Source organism: Megalopta genalis, chromosome 2 (assembly GCF_051020955.1).
Source record: "Megalopta genalis isolate 19385.01 chromosome 2, iyMegGena1_principal, whole genome shotgun sequence".
Classification (NCBI taxonomy): Eukaryota; Metazoa; Arthropoda; class Insecta; order Hymenoptera; family Halictidae; genus Megalopta; species Megalopta genalis.
Window position 1 is genome coordinate 40,194,379 of NC_135014.1, and position 24,441 is coordinate 40,218,819.

General features: G+C 35.8%; 1 protein-coding gene across 7 annotated transcripts in view; it reads left to right on the forward strand.

Annotated features, from left to right (window-relative positions):
- Positions 1-24,441, forward strand: part of LOC117219489 (CCR4-NOT transcription complex subunit 6-like) — an 816,126-nt gene that overhangs the window by 65,652 nt on the left and 726,033 nt on the right. The window contains exon 4 of one of the 7 annotated variants that reach the window (XM_076519384.1): positions 19,700-19,789. The exons of 4 other annotated variants lie outside the window; for them this stretch is intronic. In XM_076519384.1, coding sequence (XP_076375499.1) covers positions 19,700-19,788 — 89 coding nt within the window. In that variant the 3' untranslated portion in view covers position 19,789. 2 more of the 7 variants (XM_033468669.2, XM_076519386.1) reach the window with 2 other exon arrangements.

The following is a 24,441-nucleotide window of genomic DNA, read 5'->3' on the forward strand; positions in this document are numbered from 1 at the left end:
TTTTCGATACAATTATTAATGCTAAAATAAAAGAGAAGCTTAACAATCTCTTTTTTAAATAGTAATTCTCAAAGAAATGATCACGTTATTGAGCGTGACTCGAGGAACTCATTAAGGAATGCTTAATGAGGAATCATAGATTTTTAAAAGCTATTAAATTACAGCTGGAAGGTAATGTATTAATGTATTATTCATGTACCCGAGAAGCCTTCTCCTCCAATGATTATGCACCCTCTATTGCACGAGATTTATAAATTTTTTGTTAGTGCATAGTTTCGATATTTACTTCTTCTCTTTGTTATTGCAACCTGTCTACGACTTTCTATGTAAACTTATATTTTTCTAGTTAACAATCGTAAGTAAATTAAACATTCTTTTTTCTATCGATCTGTTAATGTCTGTTAGAAACTCTTAGTATTAGTAAATTAAAGATGTCAATAGAAAGAATTACCAATTACCAAGTATGAAACACGACTGACATTATGTAGCTTAGTAATAATGTCGAGATTGCATTTATTCAGAGTTTCTGTGATTTTTATATTATAATGTGTGATGCAATTAACAAGACTACTCAGACTCATGAAAAAATTGTTCATGTATAATAATGAGACAGCCTCGTGATGGAGATTTCAAGCATAATCCATTAATTATATGCTTAATCCACTAATTTATTTTTAATCCACTAATGATTTATTTTTTTTAAATCGAAACATTTTAATTTCATTAAAAAGATGGAAACCTCCATTATAGCTTTTAACTAACATTTTTCAACAGAACATATCGCTAACGAGCTAAATGTCGATGCGACTGTAATCTTTTATTGTTATATTTCTAACATGTCCATTTTATTCAAGTCATTTAATCAATGTAATCAAGATTGCAAAGTTACTTTAAAATTAGTTTAACTGTATTGTTTTCTAAAAATGCTAATAATCAGTTTGTTCAATATATTAAAACAAACATGTATTTTAGAACCTAGTAAGAAATGGATGTTAAGATATAACTATAAACCACAATTGATTTCATCCATTAACTTTCATAAGTTGGAACGACTGCAATAAATTCTTTAAGTTCATTCGAAACTTTATTCTCTGTACACAGTGGTGTGAATAATTGTAGACGCAGAGTAACTTTTACATTTTTAGTGATATTTAAACAAAAACTAGAGGAGACAACATATTTATATATTTATTAGGAATAATAAAAAATAGAGATACGCAAATGTAGTTTTTTTATGTTTGTTTAAATATCAGTGTAAATGTAAAAGTCATTTTGAGCCTATAATTATGCACAGTACTGTATTCGACGCGCTAATTTTTGTCATAAATCCATAAAATCCGCGGTCGAACATATAAATGCATAAAAATTTGCAGTCTATTACCTCAATTACTCCTCTTTGCCTGTGTTTCTGTATAAACTTTCACAATATGCAAATGTTCAATAAAATGTTACAATAAACATTCAGGATCGTGTGCGTGGCCAATAGGGAGTGTTCGAAACAGCGTTAGAGAAATGTTTGTCGCGTCGGTTTCGAGCGAAAGGAAAAAATCGAGGAAAAATACCTCGAACAGTCAGAGGTTATGTATGCAGGCTGTTTTTAAGATGTAAGTGCACACGATTGTGGCCGCAGGATGCGCGTGCGGAGCGCAGGCTGCACGCATGCATATTGGAAGGCTGGCTGCCATGCGGACGTGCTGGCATTTGGCATTGCGCCGCATATTATCCAAGGATGCACGAAATACCTTGCCATTTGCACACAGGACACGCTCGTTCGACGTTGTTGCTGTTGTTGCGTTGCCGTTGCCGTTGCCGCAGCCTCGTTCCTCCATGTTCAGAGGGCTGTGACACGACGCATTCGATCCCTCCTGTCTCGCTACGGGAGAGAAATGCGTCTTTCGAATAGAACAGGACGGGCTTTAGCGTTATCACCGAGAAATTCTCTGCAGCTTCTGCAGACGCATTTAAATCTTTCTTGAATGTATTTCTTTCGGAATTATTTATTAACACTTTGACTGCCAGATTAATGGCCTGAAAATATTCATCAAATTACAGTATTTTATTTAATCACTGAAGTGGACATGACGAGTGTCGAACGCAAACAGTTAGCGTCAAACTCGAATTTGACGGACAACGCCCGCCGCACATTTCAGTGTTTAAAACCCATATAAATTCCTTCTAATTGTTAAAACAAAAATTATCATGATATTTACATATTCTCTTATCTTTTTCTATATCTAAAATTCTGTCGTTATAGTTACAGTAAATCGTTAAAAAATAAACAACGTTGAAAAGGAATTTAAATAGTCGGTAAATATTGTTCAGAATAATTTCAATTATGTTATTGAATAATTTAAAAAAGATATTTCTGTCATTTTTATCGAGGAGGTTTTCTATAGAAAATTGTATTTTACTGCTAAATTTAATTCGATGAACAGAAATATTTGTCATCAACAGCTACGAACTATTACCCATGTGCAATACAAAGGTCGATTATTATCACGAGAGTGCGGGATATTGGTTTCTTTGACAATGCAAACAATATAATTGCAATTCGATTAAAATCGTTTGTGAACAGAGAAAATCGAGATTGCAATAACACGATTGAGTATTGTAATAAAATCTGAAAATGAATTTATCGCAACTGTATAAATACATTTTGTGACGATTCACTAAGGATGATTATAGTAAATAAATATGTTTTATATTTATATTTTACGGGATCGTAAACGTAGAGTTAGCAAACGCATATTGTTACGAATAAACATTACGTTATTATGATATTATTACCACTTCATTACTACATTGAAATGAGTTTACATTTAGTTATTAAAACAGAAGCTTTACGTGTAATTTAATTACTAGAAATGATATCTGATGCCGGTTTGATCATTGGAAATTAAAAGTTGCATCAAGCGGATTATATTTTATATCGTACCTTCTGTGCAAAGTTTTTAGGCCTTCTATGTATACAGGATGTTTCATAATTTATGGTACAAATTAAATCAGGTAGATTCTATGGTTGGTAATATAACGAAAATTAATAATAAGAAAATTGTGTGGGTGCTTCGTTTTCGAGAAATTTTAATTAAAATATCAGTAGAGTGTACATGTACTTAATTAATAATCGATTAATAACCATACGTGATACGATATACCATATATTTGCTATCAGGATACGATTGAAGAATACATTAAACACGGGATACTAAAATAATCAGTGTATTTTTTGTTGAATGTAATTAATTATTTTCAGTCAAGATATTGTCCAAAGTGCATGTATTCGATTAATATTTAAATTTCATTTGCTCAAAACGAAGCCTCCTATGCAATTTCGTTATTCTTGATTTTCGTCATATAATCTATCTGACCCATGAATTATGAAACAACCTATACATATTTATATTATAATATTATGTACAATAAAACAATACACAATATGTGTTTTCTTTTGCTGCAAAAGTGAGAAATTATACTATAAATTATGCAATAAATTATACTATAAATTATACTATAATTAATACATAAAATTATATATAAAATTAACATATTATATGTACACACATGTATATTATAGTACAATGTCACGTTTCTGCGGCAAAGGAGAACACGTATTATGTATTGCTTTGTTGTACATAATTCATTATAGCAATATTATGGCGCAATATATTATTAGAAAACATGTTAAAATATTTCAAAATCGAGATCAAATTTTAACATTTTATAGTCTTCTTGTACAGCGTTGAATTATCCTTTATTAAATTTAAGCTCACAGGCTTCTGAAAATATTTAGTTGCATAAGTAGAGAACTGAACAAAAGGAAATGCAAAAAGATGTTGATCTTTACGTAAATTTCAGTTGAAAATGTACAGATGAACGAAAAAATTATCCTTAATGTGTCGGTAACTGGGATCCTTACACTATATGGAATAAAAGTTCCAATGGATTTGTAACTGTTTTCTTAGAACAGTAACGTTACAATTAAATAAATAAGAAAACACGACTGTTAGTTATATCTCGTAACCGAACGAAAATTGCAACAGTTCCATTAAAGCTCTGGTTACAGGTTGTTAGCCTATCCAGTCGAAGACTTCCGCGCACTACGATGAAGTCTCTGAACACGAGTTCGTCGACAGGGAAATAAATTCGACTGCGATCATTGAATAACGATCGCTCGTTGCTGCACTTTCCTCTTCGATCGGTTAACGTCCAGACTAATTTTAAGACGGAATAATCCTTTAAAGAGGAGAGAGTTTCATTAGTCAGATAACCTAAGACCGTGAATCATCGGCGAAGACAGAACTGTACGGTATCGAGTGCAAAGGGGTCGTGTGAAACGGGTCTAAAAGAACTGGCGGCTCATTTATAGTACATTTCAAATCCCTCTTGTTTCTATCGGTGCCCGCGTTCCACAGTTCCGAAAACGTATTGGGCATAACGGCACCGGGATTGATTGCCGGTAATAACTCGCCGGCACGCGTGCTCATTAAACAAACACCAGCGAGAGACGCTCACATGTTAGTCGACAATGGATCAAGCGCAGCATCGCTGCGAACTTGCGCCGGATACCGTTCGCCAGATATCGTCGGAATGTTAAAAGAACAAACCGTGAAAACATTAAGGCAACGTGTCAGAACCGCGGCGTTAGGAAGCGTTTCCGCGCACGCATCGCGCCGCGCGCTGCTGCAACTCGAATGAATTGTTTGCTCGGTGTGCGGCGGATTTCTCTTAGACCCCGTGAGAAATGAAATTTCATTAGTCCTAATAACCTGCACATTACAGCACATCTTCCGTCAGGCGAAGAACGCTAAAGCCGCGGGATTCGATTCGCAGATCTGAAGATTACTTATCCCCCCGACTTACCCGTTTATACTTCCGTACGTGAGTCACTGGACACTCGCATTAACAGACCGGTAAAGGTTCATTCATACAAACCGAGTCCGGGCCTAGTCTGAGCCGATTTCTCGCGTGACCAAAGGAGAAACAGTGGCCAATGAGAGACGAGCTCAACCGCCTCGCACCAAGTGATCTCGCCTCTCATTGGTTACTCTTTTTCTTGAATAACTCGTAGACACAGCCGCGGATTGCATTTGCGCTAAGGAAAAAAAGGTACTTCAAATGATCTCAAAGTATACATCCTTCCTAATCAGTTTGCTGTTTTTGACGAGTATACTCGTCATAAAGAAACGACATTTTGTATAATATTCGTATAATCTGAAATTGATAAATGTTATGCTAAAAGCGTACACTGTTTCCTAAACTTTGTTAATCAAAGTATTTTGTTAACTTGTACTGGCATTTATTTGTTGAAAAATGGTTTTTATGCTATTGTGTCGAGTGCATAATATTGCATTGCACTTGACGAGATGTGAGAATAATTGCTACGATAAATCGGAACTTTTCAGATCTTATTTATTCATTTCTATTTTGCGCGATAATGTTTTTATAAATATTGTACTTTTTTTTATACGCGAGCGAAGAAAAATGTAATATCGGTCAAATGAAAGTACTGAACATATACAATGCTCTTTTCGCAGCCGAGTGTCCACTCTGCGACGATGGAGTACAATATACGCTTGTCGAAGAGGAAGAGTCATCCCTAGATTATTCGGGTCAAGAAGATTTCCATTATTACTCAGGTGTGGCAGTGCACAGTCCATTTTTGGAATTCTGAAAACTTTGATAACCCGATTAAAAAGCGGCGGACGAACGTGAAATATTATTTTCATACTTGTACAGATAACAAAAGTATCGAAGGTGGACGAAGTTATTGCTTCACCCTGTATGTGCGGTGCTTGAATGAAAGGGTGTTCGTGTTTTTATTGGCTGATTGTATGTGGAAGAGCGTAGGCATCGGTTGAAGAAGGAACGCAATTCTGACATGCAAATGTCAAGAACCCGAGTTTATGGCCGTTTGACCCTGCGTGTGCGTGCCATGGCCATTTTAACTCTCGGCTTTCTGCGTAGGGTCGCAATATAGGCAAAGGGCTGAAGATAACCCTAAAAGTAAAATAGTGTAAGCCGAATAGTCTAAATCAACATATTTATCAAAACTCTACAACTCCCCCTTTTACAAATCAAATTTTTCTATTTTATTCTAATTTCTTTATTTGGATCTATAAAGATCTACATTTTCGTGAACACATTCTTTGATTTAACGCTAAACCTATCACAATAAAAAATGACCGGTTTTTTATATTACAATGATGAAAGTTGTAAAGATACTTTCATGGGAAGTGTTCGAATAAATTACTTTATTGCAGTAAATACTATAATAAAAATAATACGAAATCTAAATGAATTTGATCTTCTTATATCTATAAAACATTGCATACCACTCAATGCACCACTCTACTGCTCGGTAGATTTAATGTTAAAAAAGACATGGTTTACTTTCACGAATACGTTCCATTATATTCTAAAACCGTATAAAATCAAAGCACACAATTAACGTAAAATTTACGCTGATATCATTTAAATTCGGAAAAATTGCAATTTGACGTTGCTTGTTATCAAGTATATTTTTTAATTCGATTGCAATGTTACATTGGTTAGTAGTTGGGCAATCTTGAAGGATATGTGTAACTACGAATTCGATATTGCAACGATTGCACTTACTGGATATCTTTTTTTATCAAGTTTTAATTCCGTTAAGTCTCGATGGTTTTTGAATCGCTCGTTTAGTCTTCATTGGTAGATTTCGAATCGTTTAGAAATCTCTTAAATCTTTTACGTTGCTTGTCTAATCTCGTGTATTTTAGAATTACGTATTGTGCTACGAGTGGCAGATTGCAGTTTCATTTTGCAGTAAAAATTTGTGTCTCATTCCCGCACGTCCGATCATCGGGGTCTAAATAGTCCGAATTAATATCTTCTATTAACCTTACCATCGCTATCAAACGATATTCATTAGCTATACAAGTCTTTATGGAATTGAGTGTAGTTCATTGTAAGCCACGTGCTCGCTAATGACCTCGCAGTTAATGCAACCACGCTAAAATGAATAAATTTATAAACTTATCGATAGAATACGAAATTGTCTTCGGTTTTCGATTGCGATCCCTCGGTTGTTGAAAAGAACCAATTAAATCTCGTATTAGTCGATAGTTTTTCCGGGTAAATAAAGCTCGGACCGAAAACAGCTTGGCAGCGGGGTCTCGCTTGCCAATACTCACCGTTACGTCTGTTTACTAACCACCGCGGAATGCGCGGAGAGAGAGATATCTTATATTGGAATGTTCAAATGTGGGGGTTTCCAAATGCAAACTTCCCGGCAAAATGTAGCTTCGGCAATAAACCAACATACCTTACAAAATTATGCGCCGTTTAGAAACCTTTGATCCCCGCGCACACAGGCGCGCATCGCGCAGAATCGCAATCGAGTGACGAAATTTCGAGGCGAGCCGAGCGAGGTAGCCGAGGGTCGAAAAATCCGGCGAACGCTGCTGACGCAACGGCGTTCCTCGCGTTCTTTTCAGTTTTATAGCAGAGATTTTTCGGTACCGAAACTCGAAAATGTGTCGAAACTGTTCTTTTTTCCTCCTCATCGCGTCGAATTCGTTCGACGGAATTCGTTTCGGATCAAATCTCCTCGTCATCGCTGTGTGGTGGAATTTAATTGAATTGAATCTAATCTAATTTATTTTGTTTTGCACAAACGGGTCAGATCCCTTCGAATTTTTCTACAAAAATTCAACATAATAATAGTAGTAATAATGATAGAATAATATAATACAAATGAAAACGAAAATAAAAACAATGCTATCCGAATTTTCAATCGAGAAAATTGAAAAAATTGTGTATGTATAGAGTAGATGCAATGTGTCAGTACATATAGACGATTTGGCGTTGCTCATGAATTCGGATTTTGTCCTCAGATTGTGCACAAAAATGAACAATTTGAGAAGAGGAGGTACGATTATTCTCGTTTTTAGAGTTGTTGACAATCGGTAACTATAAAAATGAGCATCAGGGCTCGAATAATCGTATCTCCTTTTACCAAATTGTCCATTTTTGTGTACAATCTGAGCGTCAATTAGGGAGAATTTGCTGTAATTCGAACGTGAAAAGCTGCGCGACAGGGGCACGGAAGAAAATACCAGGTGTCTGCGAAATCCTCGATAGATTTCGTCGGAAGAGATGAATCCGGCGTCGAAGCGGGGTCAAGTGAAGAGCAAGGGGAGGCATACAGCAAGAGAAGAAAAAAGGACCCGGTGTTTCTCGACTTCCCTTCTGCAGGAGCAACGAACGCGTAATGCCGTGAGCCTCGTCGTCCGTGAAATCGAGTATTCCGAATTTTCCAGAGGCAGTCAACTATCTACGGACGTCCATGCTGCGACGTCGGACATTATGTGCAGGTGCTTCCTCGAGTAGCTGACTAAGCACATCGTATCGGCCAATGGTCATTCGTTTTCAACTCTATCGAGCTTACGCGAACGATCGTACTCATGTCAAGTGGTCATCCACTGAGAGTTTGGCATTTTATAAGGGAACGAGGTTCAGCGGGAAGAACAAAATTATTGCCTCCTGTAAACAATTAAACAAAGTTTGCGATATCGATATAGTATTCGACTAGCAATATCGGAATAATAATAATAATAATTTTCTAATAATTATTTTAATGAAAACATTAAGTAAAGATACGTAGTTGGAAGAAGAGAAACCGTCGTTGTCATTGAGACACATAAATAGCTTAATTGACCGTCTATAATAACTAGAGTTCGGATTTTACGCGTTTATGACGGAAATGAGTAGGTGTAATCTCACACTATTTTTACGGATATCTTGTAATTATATAATTTACCGAATTAATTTTGCGGTGACTGCAGGAAGAGTCGAGTAGTGATCACATAGAGAACATAGAACATAGGAAATAATTTTTAATAAGAATTATTGTACGATTTACTTATTGTAAGATGTACTTTAGCCCCTTTCATAAAAATAGTGTAAAATAGAAATTAATAAAAGGTGATACCGTCGGTAGAAAGAGCGGTAAAACAGTGAAAAGATTTTAAGAAACTAGGAGTGGGAACGTATGATTTCGTACTTATTAAAATTATTAAAGAAAGGACAAAAATTGTGCTTGATTCCTATATCTGGCAATTGATGCAGACAATGTTTGCTTTGCATAAAGATCCGCAGTCTGGCCAGACAATAAAAATTGTCTTTATTAATTGCAAGATATGCGAACTGCATAGATATTTAATTCATTTTCTTAATAATTTTAGTGAGTTGATCTATATTAATTTATATTTAACACTAGGTTCATGGAAAGTGATGACTTTAAATGACTTTAACAGGCATCAAATTTTTTAGCTCGCAATTATTGAAATTATAAAGATACATTTATGCGAAATTGATTGAATAAATTTGTTTCATTAGACATATATTATAATAAAAATTGCTAAAAATCTAAATAAATATATACTTGTTATTTTTATGAAACAACACGAAACGTCTGCTTTTAATGCTTTGAAAATCTAGTGTTCAAGAGCAAAATTTGAAATAATTGTTTAAGGAATGAAACACTATTAATTTTTTGTAGTCGAGCGGCAACTCCGATGCGCGACTAAAAATTGTTATATCACGTTCCAAATTTGTACGTTCCAATTTTACATTCAAAAAATTCCGGGAAGGGTAACTTGTAATACTGTAATACTTAATACTGTAAGTGAGAAAAGTTATTTTGGATTTAGAGTTAAAATGGCTTCGGCTGCAGAGAATTAAAAATAAACCGATGACTATTGGAGCTCTGCGAATCTGCACAAAAAAATTAAATTAACCCAAAAACTAAATCTTCCATCCGCAAAATAATTCGAATAATCGACGTACATAAAAGGATCATATTCGATATAAAAATAATCCTCAATAAGTCGATTACGGACTTGCAGATTGTCAGCGAAGTGTGGTAGAACTATAGCCTGGCCCAGTTAACGGAGTCGACCTGTATAAAAGCTAACCACGGATGGACTCACGAACTTGTGGTGTATACTTAAAAGTGTAGCCTCTAGTGCATTTGTTGCTCTTAACATGCAAAGGGAAAGGTAATGAGTATAGTTTGGCTGAATGAGAGCGGAACCATGTCACGCCTGCGCAAGGAGCTATGGGGGGAGCACATACTGTGTCACAGTTTGTTGTACGCCGTGGCAAGAGCGCGGAACAGTATTGAATGAATGCTCTACTAATTCGAGCGGCGTTTCTCAATAATTCACTACGATTAATTATGCCGCGATGATTCGCCAGAATTCGTCTGGCAGTTATTCCCATAAATCGTACTGCACGGGAACCAAAATGTTTTCAATTGAAGCTCGAACTATCTGACGATGTATAAGAAATTGAACTACTTTAACGGGTTATTTGCGTAAAATGTGTTTTTCTTTAACTTATTTTGATTCTTCAATATTGGCAGCTTAAAAAGAATGTAAAAAATTAGAATTTTGGGTTCGCTTTAGTACGCGCATTCATCTTTTGAAGTCGATTCGTTAAATAGTTTTTGAGATATCGCGAGTACCGTTTTGATAGTAGTTTCAAGGAAAAAACAATATATTGTTTAACGTTCAATACTAAATTTAAAATATCTTCTAAAGCAATAAATTCTTTCGCGATAAATGGCTTAGTACAGGGGTGTCAAACTCAAAAGCTAACTTGGGCCAAATAAACAATGCTTAACTTTAGGTGGGCTGCAAAAAAAATCAATGCTCATAGAAACAAATATTTTTATTTTGACTAGTACATTGTAATAAACATATATAAAATTAAATTATTGTTTACGTCCTGATACTTGACATCTCTTCTCTGATACTATCTTTCCTATTTCGGGAGAAATTTTATTGGCCGAGACTATTTCTATTTTATTTTTACTTTGCGTCGGACATATTGACTGGGCCGCAAAAATGTTCATCTCGGGCCGCGAGTTTGACACCCCTGGCTTAGTACCTTAATGTAGGAAGAAACGAGCTGCATCGATTGGTGCAACGAAAACTATGCGATTTTATTAATAAAAATATGAAGTTGACCTTTGTATCTTATCCACGCGTCGACCTAGAAAAATCTTACTAACATTAGATTATCTGTCCCCATTTTCCAGTATCGTCATCGGTTTGCAAGATATTTCACTGGATCGACTTAAATAAGTCGCCCTGTATACGCTGAGAGGATTTATTGATTATTTCGTGTTGAAAAATGCCGATCTGTTTGTCCTTTAAATCTCGGCCACGTAAAGACGTTCTCCAGATCTCTGTGCTTTGTACGGCGATTCGCGATTAAAACTAGCCGAACCGTGCGCGTTTCGAAGCCCTCAGATCCCCTAATTGAATTACCTTCTCTGCCGGCGACCGTTAGCTAAAAGATGAAAGATATTTAAAGCATTCATTCGGTAATCCGTTTAGCGGGCGTGCGCACTGTCGAGTATGTGCCATCGAATATTCAGCGTACTTACAAAGCCTATGTCAGCCGGACGTCGCATTTCCAAAAGGACGGTATTTAGAGAATGATTTCGAGGCACGTGCCGATGCAGAGTGGCTGGCATCGATACCCGCATCCGGATTTTCAAAGGAGTCATTCGACGAGGTATGCCCTGCTCCGTCCGCGGAACTATCCGAATAGAATGCCAAATCTCCTATTCCCTCGGCGTTCGCCCTCTCTGTTCTCGTCTTTGGCCCTATCCTCTTCCCGCTTGTCTCTCTATCTAGCGGCAGCCCGGCCCGGTGGCATCTAGATCATCTCTCATTCTCTCTCCCGATTGATTAATCGAACATCCAAGTTCAAAGGCGTTCGCCGTCTACAATCTACGTAATCTCGGGGGCACTTACCGTGCGGTACGTGTTCGACGATCTATATTGATCACTTGATCGTGATGGTTCAGCGACACGCGAGACGCTACAAGATTGTCTGATTAAACGGCCGACCTTAACGATCGCGAGATAATGGTCAACCGAGCGATAACCGTGAGACGTTCCGAACACCGAAGTCACTACACCGCGATTCCTTTGTTTTCTAATCGAAACTTCCCCTTCTGCTATTTTCTTCCTCTTCTTTTCTTTCCGAGTCCTTCTTGTATTCCGTTAAACAGTATTTCATTCGTAAGATACACAACGAAATTTAACCGAAAACACGTCGACAATACAGGGCTGTAGGTCTGTGTTCCAGGTGAATTTGAAAACGAAGTTGTACAGGACAATTGTATACTATTTGACGACCTTTAGTATCCTATAGTACGATCTTTTTCACAAGTGCATCGGTGCACTCATAAAGTGCAACTGCATTCTTTTGTTGTAAATAGAACTGCATGTTTCTTTGCAGGTGGATCGATTCTCTAGCTGGAGCATTCTTGGTAAAAAAAAGTATCGCGGTAAAATACCAAAGAAATTGATCTTTATTCGTTCAGTATTTTCTTAAGCTTTTTCATAAGCTGTACAGAAAATTTCGCGAGAGCAGTATGAAAAATTTAAATAATATTTGAAGACCCTCCGTCTTTTATATATTTAATTTTAACAAATGCATGATTGATTTAATTTGGATAAATAAATTGGATATATCTTATTCGATAAATATAAAGTTAATTATGCTTGGAAGTAAACTAAAGGCACAATAATTGGCTACCCTGCATTAACTAGCTCCACTACCCTATGCGGGCGAGACAAAGTTTGAGGATAGGTCAAGGATGAAATCACGAGTTTGTAAAAGATTTTTGGATGTTAGATTGAGCGAAAAGCAAACAACCGGGCATTCGTGTATAATGAAACGACGTTGGTGTATAATATCGCCGACTCTGTTGCGGTTATTATTTAAAAGGAAAACGGTTATCGATCATGGCGAGCCTCGATGATTGGGATCGCGGCGTGATGCATTCCGTGGGTTGCCGATGACTCACGCCGGATTTTTAGGCTACTTGGCGAGTGCGATTATGGATTGCCTCGTACTTCACGCGTTTTATGCTTCATCGGTCGTTTATGATTGCTTAGAGATTTCCCTGGCAAGATGGTGGTCGCCGGCCTATAGAATTCTGGCTGCCCGTATAGATTACCATACGTTTAAAACTGGTTGTATTGGACGAATGTGGGTGCACACTGGTACCGATCGCGATTCTAAAGGGTCAAAAGTCGTAGGCAATACACGCAAGTCCAATTAGTACTTTACTCGTTCCTAAATCCACTAGATTAATCCTTTGAACTACGATTTCTTTTATACCCTCGACAGGCATTCTTCGTCCTCTAATTACTTTCCTGATAGAACGAGTCAATTTTTGTTTTATGTAGAGGCAACTTTTGCATATTGTATTTTCCATTTTCTTCTAGAAATAAATCCTTTTGCAGTGCATATTCACCGTTTTTCACTACAGATTAATGCTTTCGTAAGTTTTTGTAGTTTGCATTACAAATGAATTCCTTCGAAATTCATACTCACCTTTTTGCATTCAAAATTAATTCTTCTACAGATCTTAATCGTTAACACTAGATTTACGGGATCCGTCAAAATGACGGGTCACTAATATTTTAATTTACGATTATTCATATCATAAAGATACTATGAGTTATTTATTAAATTTATATGTTACTTACGACAAATGTTGCAATAACACTTGTTAAAAATCAAAATAAATGCCTTATTGTTACTTTTATAAACTGATATAAAACAGCTGTTTTTTGTGCTCCGTAAATCTAATGTTAATCAAATGCCGTTCCATGAGTTTAATTACTGCGCAAAAGCAATGAAGTTTCATTATACTTGTCCGGCGTATGCGCCGGACGATCGTCTGTTTCGGAAACAGTCTAGACGCAAACTCATTGTAGTTAATTTCAACGTTCACGTATAAAAATGTCCAAAGAATGATTGCCAATAAGAGTCAAGATAAAATTTGCTTGTTCTTGTGAAATGTTTTCTTACTAAAATGCTCCAATAACCCTCTTCATCTCGCTTTTTCTATGCATCTTTAATATCCTTTCTTTTGTCTTTTGTTAAAATTCTCAACACAATTACTTCATCATCATCTTCTTTTAACAGTGACGAAAGTGCAAGTAAATTTCGAACCATTTTAGAAAGTAATCTCACCTTCTCTGCACATGCTGTTCTATTCGATAGACAGTGGTAATATACCGAATAATGAACACATCGTACGGAAATCTTATGCGAAGCATGCGTCTGGTCGCACGCGTCCGCCGCTAATAGAAAAGATCATCTGCGTGCGCACGTTGCGTCCGATCGCAAGCGGCGAACGTATACGTCCTGCCATTTACGTCTGACACTTATAGGGGAGATCCTACCTTAAGCCCTGTTGCAACGAAGTTACAGTCAGATCGAATTGTGACTTCAACAAGAAGATAAACTCTGGTGTTATCTCTACTAACAACCGTGACGTCGCTTTTATCGTAATTGAGTACGAACCGAATCGTTGCTCTTCTTAATTGAGCTGTCTTAATGGGTGTACGATCTCGCGCCTTTATTAGCGATTATATTTTAATCGTCGCATTAAAACCGATTGACACGTCGACGACGACCGCGATCGTCGCCGGCCAGCCGGCTGAATTGCTTATGGAGATTCGATTTGGAAAAGACATTTGTCATTCTATTACGCGATCGAGTATAGCCGTGGCTCGACTAATGCCGGTATAATCGTATCAATTATTGCTCGATAAGAAGCTGACTCGCATAAATAAGTGTTTTAATTTAACGACGCGTTTACGAGCGTGGCCGTGAGTCGATTTAACCTCGTCCAGCGTCGGTGTCCTTCCATAACATTAAAGAAATGTTAAGGGGTGATAAAGCACTGTACACGGTGTGCAGAAAACACGCGAGGGACGAACTCCGCTCGCGGTCCATAAAGTGCGAGCCCGATATGGAAAGGCAGCCCGATGCGTTAAACTGTCCGCGAGTTTTCGATTTACGACGTGACGGGATCGAAGTTTATACAAGCACTGGCTTTAAGAGACCATCGGTTTTCCGTGGTCGGCTCTTTTTATTCGATCCCACTGTACACGCTAGATCCTATTTGCATAAGTGGATAGAATAATGCCGGTAAACGGTGAACGCCGCGCGGCAGATCTATGTCCCGAGGGTCAACGCACCAGTCCTTCCAATGTTTTCGAACAGGAACAAGGAAGCTTATCCGCCGGGGAACTGAAATGGGAAATGTTCCGCGTGGAAAAGAATGCTGCTTATTCTTTCATCCGTTGATATATTGATCATTCTTTTCCCGTACCGTACCGGCTGACTTTTCTCCAAGCGATGGGTGAATAAGGTGGTAGTCGCTCTTCCACGGATACCGTACTGTTTCCAAGTACAGTGACTCGCATTAATATTCGGACACCTTTCGAAACAGAATAACTTTTTTAAATTACACGAAACGCGTTTGGAGATATTAGAGGGACTAGTTTACTGTGCAATGACTGAAATACTTTCTTTTTCATTTTGCGATTACAGTAGAATTCCGATGCACAATATGCCTATTATGAAACGCTTTTCAGGGTGTATAAGATGTATTGATGTTTTTAGAAGACGTAATGAACTTTCAAATATATATTTAATACGAATAAAAAACGGTTTCACTGCTTTTATTTTAATTCTTGGAACCTCGATTACTCGAACTTCAAGAGAAGGGAACAAATTTGCGAGTTACATTGTGCAAGAGATGAACGTGCAATTTGTAAATAAAACAATTTATAAAACTACTTATTTATTTATCGAAATTGATTTTGTCGGTAAGGCAAATAACGAAAAGAACGTGAATTTTTTGAAGTTCTAGTGGGAAATTAAGTAGAAAGATAATGTCGGGATTACACGTAATCCTAATTATATCAAGTAAAGGTTCAAGTTGTTGGAATTGTAAGACTCTTTTACAGGAATTAATTGAATAAATATCTTAGTCCAAGCACACGGTATAATAAATATTGTGAAAAGTCTAGCTAAATTCGGTCGTGCTTAATCGTTTTAATAAATTGAAAATAAAGTGTTGATATTTATTTTCACGTTATTATTAATTTCACTTTATTTTCACGTTCACTTTTCTAAATGCGGCATAAACGAATAAAAGGAGCATGGATTACAAAAATGTAGTAATAACATTTGTGCAACTGTTGAATTCGAGTTGAGGATATGCAGCAATAAAAATAATCACTTTTAAATTCCCATTTTACTCACAGTTCTTCTGCAACACATCCCCGCTGCAATCATGATGGAAAATAAACAATGGTCCAGATCCAGACATGTTCAAATATTTAGAGCTCAATGTGAATTGAAATGAACCGCTACACGTGCAGTTAATCCTAGCGTACCGCTCGGATAATTGTTCTAGCAATATTTTGAGAATTAAATTGGATGAAATCCAATTAAGGGAAAAGACTCGTTTATATCGGAATTGTAATGTGTATCTAGTGTTTCATTTAACTGATAATACTTCAACTGAAAATGTTTTTCACCGGAATCGTTCGCAATATGAAAGTTACAAATCAAAGGTGTTACCATCATCGGATTTAAATAATTTTTTGTTGCACGAATATGTATGGAAGATACCAAAGACAGTTTAATTTTTATAATTGTATCATAGTCAAGCTTTCATATATTCGTAGAATTCCTGCTGGATCGAGTAACGTTTGCCTGAAACATTTTTCAAAATTGTGCATGCATCAAAATTATAACGATAACCCAGTATGAAATCATAAAAATTGTTATTATATCGTAAAATGTTTATCTCATTTCATGTTCCACATACCTTATCTCGGTTGTGACATTAAATAAAATTTTCATAATGCACGATAGCCATGAATACAGAACAGTAGACAGATACGGTTCAAGTATGCATAATTTATTCTTCGATACTGAAATATATCTCGCAAAATATGTACACCGAGCGGAAATGTTTAGATAGTGCGATATTAAAAAGATCGCTGTCAACAGGAAATTCGTGTAGATATTATTTACGTTTTCTTAACAATTGTAGTAAATCCTATTGCGAAAACAATAGTATAGAATAGAATTTGTCATAGTGCTAATGTTACCTGCGAATAAATTTATCTATTCTCTGTTTCATTTACACAGGTGATATTAAGATTTTAATTTACATCTTAACATTCGCCTCACCGATTTGGTTCAACGACAACATCAACGCCACTTAAGCGTAGCACACATACAATAAAAACGTAACTTAGTACATAGAAAAATATGCACTTACGTGCAAATCAATATCGGTGACTTTGAAAAAAATTACTTTTACGTCTCTTGATACTAGTCAAATTCCATATAAGAAAATTTGTTGTAACGTTACTGTCGAAGGAGGCATTTAGGCGAGCCTCTTTGTATGATGAACCACCACTAGTGGTATTACAACAGCGATCACCACCTGATGGTTAAGACCAAAAAGAAATGTTTGACCTATCCAGCCGAGGACCATTGTAACGTACACGTGTCATCGGTAGGTAAATTCGTATTTCTCCCGGTAAAAGTCGCTCGCACGGAAAATCGGGCCAGCGAGGATTGAAGGGGCGAGGTCGAGGGCGCGCTTGGGACCGTACGGTACGCTCGCAGATCGCGATACGGGCTATTAAGTGTATGCAAAGCAGAGTTAATTTCATTGAACTTTCCGGTGGCTCGGCGCGCAAACTTTTGCCTTCGGGCCATGAAATGTGGGGGTTTAAACGGCCATCAGGAGAATACATAATGAGGATGAGAAAACTATACCCGGTACAGTGGCTGCGAAGTAAAATACCTGATGGCACGGCATCGTGCTTAACTCGTTGGATACATGGCTCGCGCCTCCACTTGACGGAAGTTACTGTATTACAGTGCATTACGGGTCGACGTTGGCGGCAGTGACGAGCTTCCGTGTCATTCTTTTACCTCCAGTTGCCAGTTGCAACGCCGCCGCCTCGCCGGAACACGATTTATATAGAATCACTTTGCCGGCAACTTTCTAATTGAATGTCAACGGTACAGACAGGAGGTTGATAACATTGTTTACTGGAAACTTTTTTAGTGGACCCCGTTTCAACGATTAGTTCCGAAGTCTTGGAGCGAATCCTGTTTAATCTTCGGACGACGCAGTCGAGTATTTCGTCTTAGAGGATCGCCAAAATGATCTTATTCGTTTTTTTTTTGTGAATAGAAGTGCCTGGGGATGAAATAATACTATTATTTAATACAATTTAAATGAATGCATAATTACATGTTCGTTCATATTATTTCGCTTTACTACACATTTCCTTTTGTAATTATCAGGAACTTTCGGAGTCGATATTGGGCAGTTAACGTGTTGATTTGTAATACTTACTTTTGATCTTACTTATCTTTTAAATTACTCATCTTTACTACGCACGAGTAATATGACCTGAATAGTATTCGTATAATACGAGTATAATATGCATAAAGTTGTAGGAATAATACAAAAAGTAAATATTAATTTTATTATACCGTTTGATTCGAGTCTACGCTGAAAGGATTAATTAGGCACAGCTAGAAGATGAAATTATCTAAAAGAAGCGTCATCAAAGATCTATTGAAAAAGCATTTAGAAATAAAGCTTTAAAATACATTCCTACAACACGAATAGAATTTGTCATAATTTTTCGTCCGAGTTAACACTGAAAGAGTTAATTAGAAGCAGCGATAAGATCAGTGAGCTTAAAAGAAACACCTTGAAAATTCGATTTAAGAGGCATGTAGAAATAGAGTTTTGAACATTATCTAATACAAAAATAACATGAAATAATGTAATAAAGTACACACATTTATTCTTTTATACTTTTCTATTTGAATCACCCCTGAAAGAGTTAACCCTCATTCGTCCCTCATTTCTACAGCACAATCAGTCTTTTGAGATCAAATTGACGCAACGGTAAATAATGAATAAAAGATGGAATAATAAATAATTATTAAAATTTCGTAAGTTCTTTCTCAAAGAGATAAGTTTTGACATTGATTGGTCACGTTGTTCAAAACTAATAAAACGATCTATAGAACAGATCATTTCTTCGTAAAAACCGCGTCAATTTGGTACGATGGACGGATAAAGATCAATTAGTGGCAGCTGTAAGATCAATGTGTCCAGTGCCTTCAAAGATCTGTTAAAAACGCGTGTAGAAATAAAGTCTTACAAAAAGCTAGTCACTGCAATTATCATAGTTGTGACAACCAAAGGAACTGTTAATCTGATTTCGTTTGTTCGATAGCGCGCAGCTTACGTTCCGGTTTTCCCCTTTCCGCATTTGTGGCGCAACCGTTGCACAAGTTCACAGCACCTCCCATAAACCGTGATACTTATGTAACAAGATTACGTTATTATACAACGACGATACCACTAGCCCGTAGAAAAAAGAAAATAGGATCATGGAAACTGCTTTGGGCGCGATTAACGATCCATAACAGGTGGATGAAACAGAACTGTTTACCAACCGGTTTCATATCCTTTCTTTTCGCGATATTCTATTCATAGCAGGGAACTTGCGTAATCGAACGACAAATTCGCGTTGTAGACTTGCTGGTGCTGGCTTTCTATAGCTCGCACGTTCGCCGAGGGTTAGATTATGCAAAATTATGCAAAGACGCGTGTAAATAATTGCACGAAATGAATGCCGCGGCTCAATTCGTTGCGAGTTTCTCAATCCGCGCCGTGATACCAACGTGTGCGGTCTAACATTGTCTTCCTTTCTTTTGTTTCAGGTATGTCGTTAAACTTCACCATGGTAGATCGGTGAGTACGTCTTCTCATTGTTAGGACTACGGCCTTGGCAGCTGGCAGTGTTCGACTCGGATTTAACTTTGATACGCACGAATGAAAATGTTTTCTTCTGCTTCCTCGACTAGGGTAAGTGTGTCAATCACTGTGCCCTTACAATAATTTTACGTACATTTGAAAATAACAATATTAACTTGAAGATATCGAATTTCTTAAATGAAATTTCATTTGTAATTTTCACAACCGAATCCAAATGTTAACTCTTTAAGACCTGTAAAATGCGAAAACTAATTTTTTAAATTTCTGGTAGTTGCTTGATGCGTTTTTGCCTTAATCTTGTTAAAGACTTCTTAGATATATTTTTTTATTTAAAGTAACTCAATAACACAAACAAATTTATGTCGTGTTCTTATTATTGTGCAGTGCAGTAACTGGTTCGTTTTCATGTGAGCGAACTCATATGGCAAACAACGTGTTACATCTAACCTTATTTTCTTGGTGCGTGAAATGTGTGTACGCTAAACATGATTTTCTTTCCTTTTTTGAATAATATCGTAAGTATTGAAACATATATATATATAATAATTTAATGCCGAATATTTTATGTTTCTATATTTTTGTTATAAGATTATTTACCTAGATCTGATCATGGTAATTGAAGCACAGTAATTAGATCAATCTACAGAAATTGACACATAGCAACTAGATTAGTGAACAGAAATTGCCACACAGTAATTAGATCAGGCTACAAAAATGGACATACCATAACTAAGGTAACACAGTAAAAAAGGCTAGTAACTGGCACGCAGTAATTAACTTTTCATCTGTTTAAGGGCACAGTAACTCGCTCGAAATCTATTTAGTATATTTTGATAAATTAATTGTGAAAAAATTCGTGCAGTATAGCTAAAAAAAAAGTTATTTAATTTGCCGAATATTTCGGTCATCACTTTAATCGGCACAGTAATTGACACACTTACTTCGGTTTGCAACGAAACGAGTGCGAAGATTTTTCGTTGACTCACAAATGATATTTGTGAACCCGTAAACACCAAAAATTATGTAACTTTGCACGTAGGTAGAGCATTTAATTTCCAATTAAAAAATTAACTAAATTTAATATATATATATTTAGTTCATTTTTTAATTGGAAATTATATATATATTTTTTAATTTTTTTAATATTATAATAATCACGTTTTTAATTTTTTTTATTAGTTTTTTTATCAATAAAAAAAATAAAAGGCTGTGAAAAATCTATGTTATACCTAATATAACCATATTTTTTCTATACTGATACGTGATTTAACTCTTTGTCGAACTTTGACGACTTTGTCATGTGAATTCTGACATATAAACGTTATTCCGTTTTTATAAATTCTTTTTTCTTCTAAGAAAAAATTCTAAGCATCGTAACTGTGAAGAAAATGGTATCGCAAGAGGTTAAAGGAGTGAAAACAGCCTTTGACAAAATTTCAGTATGTTTTTTGGGGGGGAATATTTCAGAGCTATCAAATGATATCGAAGAAAGTTGAAACAAAAATTGCGTCGTTTTATTATGCCCATAAAACTGTGTATGAGTAAGGAAATAATAACTTAGTATTTGTTCGTTAAGCGATTAATTAAAGCTGAATTGAGTTATGGAGCTAGATTTTGACGAAAATATAAGATATATCTACTTAACTCTTATCTTAATCAAGAGATATAAATGTATCTTAATTTATTGTTACTGATACGTGCACTTTACAGTTGTCGGTGCAATTATACCTTATTTTTACACAATGAGGTAATTTGTGGCTTAATAGCTCTTTGATTCGACCTGTTTCTGTATCATAATCGTGTATTTGTTCTTTGTTTTTCAGCTTTTTATCCAACTCTTCAACATGAATAGATAATACAACTTTAATTGTTGAATCAATTTTCCTTAACAATTGAACGTGTTAACAACATATTTCAAGGTCATTAAAATCAGTGTTGTAGACCCTATTCAGAATAATTATCGAAAGCAATCAATGGAGCACTCACATCTAGCACAGAATTATTGGTTACAACAATGAAAATGTGAATTCTTATTGAAAGATCATAGACAGAAACTTTAGATCGAACTATAAATGTAATAAATTTTTAACTTTCCATGTTAATTCTGCGATTCAACAATAACGGTGAAGTAATTAAAGAGTGAATTATGAAAAGCTACTTATACAAAGCTCAGTAAATTTCATATTTTTGTATATCAAGTTACTGCAGCTAAAAGCAGAAATGTGTAGACAATTAAGGGAAACTGCAACTTCAGTAATTCCAGTGTCTGAATGCCTCGGAATTCCTCGGAAGCGGTGAAAATAATGTTCGTTGCATTGTGAACCCGATCCGAAACGAGTGCAGTAGCGAGTCTGTTAACAATGTGAATGATTAGGACGACTTGAATTACAATTTAATAATAATCCATTTAGGTTTCGGCGCCGTTACTAAGAGAAACACGATTACTGGTATCCCCCGGGCCCGTTACTAAGTATCCTCTAGCTATTGGGATTCCATGACTGTTATTTATTATCCTATATTTGCATTGGAGACCGTTATTAACGGCTCATATGAATGTTGCTTACTTGCAGAATGAGCATTAATTAATCAAAATGCACATAATGCTGGATAGGCGAGGCACCAATACTCGATACGGGTCAGGAAAGATCATTGTGCGATTACCGATCGGAATCGAGCGTACACGCAGCTGGACGACGAGTTCGCTTATGCAAGAAATGACAGGTTCTCAGGATATAGGCCCATTAACACCGAGACATAACGACTGGCGGTCGTTAAACCTGCTTACTGCACGCTAACCTGCCTGAGATCGTGGTGTTCTTCTCTGTAGTTTAGTGGGCTCGTATCCTCAAACGATGAAACCCCATAAACGAGACGCGACTCTCCACGAAAACCAAGTGATCCATTAAGAGGAGATATTTTCCCTGGATCACCCGTAATAATTCCGAAATCACCCAAAAACATGGAAGAAACTTAGAGCTCCGATAACATAGTTGCAGAGTTGGGAATTATTCAAATAAAATTTTATTCCAACATTTCTCGAATAAATTCTTCGAATAAAATTTCATTCGAACAATCTTTCGAGCAAAGTTTTATTCGAATGGTTATTTCAGATAGTGGTTCGGATAATGATACGAATATATTCGTCGATTGAAGTTTCGAATAAAAAGTTTCATTTAGATGATATATCGAATAAATTCTTCGAATAAAATTTCATTCGAACAATCTTTCGAGCAAAGTTTTATTCGAATGGTTATTTCAGATAGTGGTTCGGATAATGATACGAATATATTCGTCGATTGAAGTTTCGAATAAAAAGTTTCATTTAGATGATATATCGAATAAATTCTTCGAATGAAATTTGATTCGGATAATATACCGAATAAATCTCTTCGAATAAAATTTTGTCCAACTCTATTTCATAAGAATTGATAGCTACCATTTTCGTCATTGCAAACAGAGATTATGTAGCAAAAAGTCCAATCTGTTGAAACTTAATTTGGTTTCATTCGCTGTCACAGGATTCATTTTTTCAAAGCAACATCGCAGCAATTTTCCACGGGGAAAGGATGTAGCATGAAAAATGTATTTTTGCTGAGAATATTTGATATTTACAGGTGCAAAATACTATTTTTGTTTTATTGATACGTACTGAAAAATATTCGTATTTATTAATCTTCCTACAGTATTAGCTTTTTTATCATCCCATCCGATTGCAATTTTTTTAAATAATTTCTTAGCCATTATCTAATAAACTAATCCCTCTAATAACTGAAAAAATTTAGATCGCTCGTCTCAGTTATAAGAAAGTTATTCCGTTTTGAAAGGTGTACAAATACATTTTACACCGACTGTATGACTTTTCTTTACATATCACTTTTGCAATTTTTTTTTCCTTAGAATACAGTTTTAAAAAATCGATAGGAATATAATTAAAAAAATGTTAATCTTTATATCTCAATTGAAACAATTCTGACTAAACTCAATTAGTCTAGATAAATTAGTTTTTTCTTTTATAGTTCAGTGTGTTGCTAAATTCTAACTTTCGAAATTTCTATTTAAATTCACGTATACTGATGCGATATTAGAAGTAATCGATGAACGTATCAGCTGGTTGCTAAGTTTAATTTTCTTAATCAAGTTGTTCACGTTTACCAATTTGGGGAAAAAAGCTTAATGAAGGCACTGGTTCACGGACGCTAACGTCACGTCGATTGCTATTGAGAAACGGAAAGGCGCTCCGAATTCTTCGCCTTCTTAATTAAAGTTTTTATCTGTTCTCGCTCCTAAGCAGAAATTAACGAAAGCGACTGCGGAACGTGTATCGAAAATGTTAATCTCGGAAACTGCAAGGAAATCACGCCTTTGTCGCAAAACTGCTTTACATTTAGCCTTAATAATAGTTTGCATTATAATTCTATCTTTTCAATCGTTCCTTTACGTACTAGGATAAAATCTCTAGAGTCTACATTGAATTTTATCTAGAAAATCAATTTTCAGTAAGAACTAAAATTTGTTCACATAATATTTATAGTAAATACATTTGAATTGTTGCGACGTAAATTTAAACATTTTTACTGTTTCATAAAATCCAGTTTCTTAGAGAAATATTTTTTCCTCGAAAATCTAATTTTTTAAAATTCAGTTAAAGTATATAATGTGTGAAATGAAATATATGTATGTACAAGAAAATTGTAAACCAAGTCCAAATTTTATAGTTGCAAAACTCGAACAGATATTAGATA